The 5,000-nt window shown below is 49.1% G+C and overlaps 1 protein-coding gene across 1 annotated transcript in view; it reads left to right on the top strand.

Moving 5' to 3' along the window:
* The window catches only part of ssbp4 (single stranded DNA binding protein 4), a 115,378-nt gene that overhangs the window by 104,336 nt on the left and 6,042 nt on the right, over nt 1-5,000 (top strand). Inside the window, exon 6 of the mRNA XM_083647245.1 lies at nt 4,529-4,587. Coding sequence (XP_083503371.1) covers nt 4,529-4,587 — 59 coding nt within the window. The remainder of the gene's footprint in view (nt 1-4,528; nt 4,588-5,000) is intronic.

The following is a 5,000-nucleotide window of genomic DNA, read 5'->3' as shown; positions in this document are numbered from 1 at the left end:
GTCTAACCTATTTTACAGAACCCTTAGGTGGCGACAGTGCCCTCCCGATTAGACAAAGGCCAGGAGAAAAGAGAGAAGAAGTCATGAGGAAACGGAAATCGCCATTGATATGCTTGAAGCATAACGTTACGTTAGCTGTGCCTGTGAACAGCAGTCATCTGCTGCCACAATTGAGCCCCATCCGTGTCCGCTGCGATAGTCCATCCATATGATTTAGTTGCCGACACGGCGACACCAGCGTCTTTCTGAAAAGTTACATTATTCTCAGCTGGGAGCCGAGGACACGCTGTAAAAAAGCGGGGGGAATGGGGGATGCAGGCAGCGGACTTTTCAGTGCAGATCAAACTCAGAGCAAACCGCAGCAGAGACACTCGACTCCTCCCACCACGGAGGAGGAGGAGGAGGGGGGTGGGGCACGCAGGGCACTAACAGCATACAACCATTGACAGTACACACACACCCAGGCAGCAGCAGGCTCGATGTTGGGCTATGTTTTCATTCTGTCGCCTTTCTAACATAAAGATGTGATTATCTCAGAAACTAATTTCAGCATGCTCTTTTCGGTCGAAAACACTCTTTTTCAGAGGGGTGTATTTCCAAAATGGAACGGTTTATAAACACAGTTTTTTTTTTAATGAAACAGAAGGGTTCAAAGTTTCATTGAGGCTATTGGTTGTCCATATAAGAGGAACCCAAAAAATGATATGGCTATATTAAAATGCATTGCGGCCTATGTGGCACAGTACAGCAACCTTTTGCCCAAGGGCCGTGGCACTCAAAGTGTTAACAGTGCTTGTCCCTCATCTAGCAAAGCCTTCTGCAGGCTCACCGGAATGAGTTTTGAAATGGAGGGACAATAAAATGTCCCCCCACCGACATGATTGCAAGTTCTTGGTAAACAACACGATAGCGCCATATGTAATGGACATGAGTGTACCACAAGCCACCTAGTGTTTTGGAGGTGTACCGCAGCCAACGCGTCGAGTTAAGCGCAAATTATGGTCGAGCGAAATCGACGGTGCTGACTGCGCTGAGGGGGTCGCCGCAGCTGGGCGTCCTATCGGCGCAGCTCGGCGTAGGGGGCGTGCAGCTCCTCGAAAATGTCACTCTGCGCCGTCTAGCGCCGTCAACTCCTTGTTGTGAGGAATGATGAAATGCCATTTCCTCATTTAACGTGCTTGTCCCTCATCTAGCAAAGCCTTCTGCAGGCTCACCGGGACAATAAAATGTTCCCCCACCGACATGATTGCAAGTTCTTGGTAAACGACACGATAACGTTTTGGACGTGTTTTGAACGAGTTACGTTCGAGTATGCAGTCTCGCTGTCGCCGCTAGTCGGCAGCAAGGCTCCAAATCAAGGCTGCGCGGAACCCTGTCAGCGCCTTTAGAGATGTGTGATCGCAAAACATGACAGCCGATGACAATAGCACACAGCCCCTTAAATAGAAATGGAATTTATTAAGAAACGGTTAAGATTTTTATTCGTTTTTGCAACGCACACACGCAGATATATTGGACTACGCCTTCAATTTGTTGTGATCGTCTTTCTGTATTGTTTTTGTCTTCTGACTATTGATGTGACTGATACGCTGCTGCATACAAACACTACATAACATTCCACATGTAATCTGGTTACCTACCCTGGCAATCAAAGCGAATCTGAATCTGAATCTGAATCTGAAAATAATAACAAATAAGTGTCAGGCTTCCACTCAGGGAAAGGCAAAGTAGATCAAATGTGCTATTTAGAGACCGGGCGCTGTGGTCCGTCTGTCAGAGACTGTCAGAAAAACGGAGACCTCTACTTTGTAGATCTTACTCTCAGACATGGCACTCAAAACCAGGTACTCAAAACTGGCATTACCTTCTGTGTCTGAAGCAGATCGGGTGGGGCAGCTTCCTTCCTCTAAACTAGAATCACTCTTGCCAAAAAAAAGGAGACAAAGTCAAGGGCAATGTGTTTTACTGCAGGTAATTGCAACTCTCCAGGGACAACACCAAAAAGCACAGCAAGAGGATTAGGTCTGATTGCACATTTAAGAACTTGCAACAAGGTATCAAAGACCCATTTCCAGAAGGCTTCCAAGCTGACACAGTGAATTAGCGAGGCATCTGCACTCAGTAATGTATTTGCCACAGATAATAGTGACCTCTGGGCACACGCTCATCTCGTTACAAAGATGCAAATAAATATGCTTCAAATTGAATGGGAGAGTGACGAGCGCACAGAGTGCCGTGCAGCAGCTGAAGAATGGTGGCCCAGGTATTACTATCATGTGTACGGGTCAAATGTCAAATCTACATCGTGCTCCCATTCATTTGGGAGGGAAGGGGGCGGGGCAGTCATTCATATGGGAGGGGGGGAAGGGGGGGGGGGGGGCAGTCTAGTCGTCTAGGAGCAGAGGATGAAGACAGCAGCGTTAGAGCCTGGGTGGGTTTAGGTGCAGGAAGATATTTACAGGACGCTGGCTTTTCAGGTAACTGGGTGTATTGTCTAACCTGCTAGAATGTGGAAAAGTGAGACATAAATGAGACTTATTTGACCACTGGACCATAGAGGCAAAGACATGAAAAGGCCTCTGAAACATTTGAATGTCTTTTCTCCCTTTCATCGAAAAGGCTGCGTTGTTGTGAAAAGAAGATACGAGAAGGACTGAGAGGAAACTTTTCAGTTGTCCCTCTGGACTAAACCCACTGAAGATAGGAAGCCTCCACGCCTCTTTATAGCGCTCCCGCTTATCACTCAGAGGAGAGCCAATAGAATGATGGACACCTGAAATGATAGCTAGTCCTTTTTACCCATTTGATGTCTTTGAAACCATCCAGTCTTTTAGACTCAGCTCAAACCCATTGCTAATAATCACCAGTTAAACAGTGAATTTGAATGTATACAGCCATCGTCTCATACTGGGCCTGCCTCACTCCTCCTATCTCTTCCCATACTATATATTTTACACAATCTGTTTAGACCTAGGCGTAAGAATTCTAAACACTGGAATCACACTGATTGCAGTGTTGAGACCCACTATTCCACAAATCACACGCACACACGCACACACGCACACGCACACGCACGCACACACACACACACACACACACACACACACACACACACACACACACACACACACACACACACGCAGCCTTTCCTAGTGCGTTAGTGAAACTTCAGCTGTAAGCCCTGCACATTCCTGTGAGCTGAGGTAGGGATGGCGGACACGCGTGTGCACGGCGGACACGCGTGTGCACGGCGCAGCGTGAATCATTTGCTGCCATGTTTAAATGGCTGTCAGTGTATCCCGCTCCTCTGGGAGAAAACACCCATGATAGCCTGTTCCATCTCGGAGCTGACGTCTTGCCATGCTATATACCATGAGCTAGCAGGAGACCTACTGCCACTGCCGCTCTCACTGGAATGTTAGCGAGGAATGACAATGAGTATGCACTGTGTGTGTGTGTGTGTGTGTGTGTGTCTGTGTGTGTGTGTGTGTGTGTGTGTGTGTGTGTGTGTGTGTGTGTGTGTACACGTGCGTGTGCATATGCGTGTGTGTGTGTGTGTGTGTGTGTGTGTGTGTGTGGGGTGCTGTTCCTCCTGGCTTTGTTTGTTGTGTTCAGTGAAGCAGGCTGCTTTGTGTTCTCTCTCTCTCTCTCTCTCTCTCTCTCTCTCTCCCTCTCCCTCTGTGTGTGTGTGTGTGTGTGTGTGTGTGTGTGTGCGCATGTGCGTGCATGCGTGTGTGTGTGTGTGTATGTGTGTGTGCGTGTGTGGGTGCGTGCATGTGTGTGTGTGCGTGCGAGTGTGCGTGTGTGCGTGTGTGTGTGTGTGTGTGTGTGTGTGTGTGTGTGTGTGTGTGTGTGTGTGTGTGTGTGTGTGTGTGTGTGTGTCCGGCAGTTTGACGGCAGTTACACACTGCCCTCTAGTGTTAGTGGAAGTGAACAAGTTCTGGAAAAGAAAGCTCAGATGACTGGTACTCTTCCACCCCTCTCTCTCTCCCGCCCCCCCTCTCTCTCTCCATCTCTCTCTCTCTCTCCATCTCTCTCTCTCTCCCCCCTCTCTCTCTGTTAGTGGTCCATGAGGGATAGCAGTGTGGGTCTTCCTTAAGCTGAAATGAGTGGTGGGGAGGCGAGGGGCTTGTGTTGATGGGTTTGTGGTACTGTGCCAAGCTGTTATCTCCTTAGCCGGCTAGAAAATGATTTTATTAATTGCTTCATTTAACGCTCCCCATACCCCCCCCCCCCCACACACACACACACACTTCCCTCTCCTACACAAACACACAAGCAACACCACACACAGACAAATAACCCCTCTTCACGCACACACACACACACACGCACACACACACACACACACACACACACACACACACCACACACACACGTGCGCACATGCACCCACACACACGTCAAGCACGTTACTTTTCAAAGTAGCCCTCCATACACCTCTGTGACAGTTGAAATGTTCCTCACTTTATCTCTCTCTCTCTCTATTTGGGTCCCTTGGTCAGTGTCTCTCGCCCGCTCTCTGCAGGGACCTGTAGAGGGAACATACAGCCATAAAGGCCATATGCTGGCCCATTCCATTCACACGTAATAGCAGGGAGGCCCAGCCAAAGGAGCTACGCTCCATTATGGCACATTATAGAGAGGAACAAGAGGGGAGCATGGTGTGTGTGTGTGTGTGTGTGTGTGTGTGTGTGTGTGTGTGTGTGTGTGTGTGTGTGTGTGTGCGTGTGCATGTGCATGTGCGTGTGCGTCTGTGTGTGTGTCTGTGCGTGTGTGCGTGCGTGTGTGTGTGTGTGTGTGTGTGTGTGTGTGTGTGTGTGTGAGTGAGTGTGTATGCGCGTCTGTGTGTGTGTCTGTGCGTGCGTGCGTGTACTGTTTGTGTGCAGTGGAGAAGCAGACTGCTGCAGCTGGGCCAGTGCAGCCAGACCCTGCAGGGGTGTCTTGTTAGACACACACACACACAGACAGGCTCCTCAGCAACAATGACCTCTGAGGTC

The sequence above is a fragment of the Poromitra crassiceps genome (genome assembly GCF_964638095.1).
Source record: "Poromitra crassiceps genome assembly, chromosome: 12".
NCBI lineage: Eukaryota > Metazoa > Chordata > Actinopteri > Beryciformes > Melamphaidae > Poromitra > Poromitra crassiceps.
The sequence above is the reverse complement of the archived record's forward strand: the minus strand, read 5'-3'. Positions and strand labels throughout refer to the sequence as shown.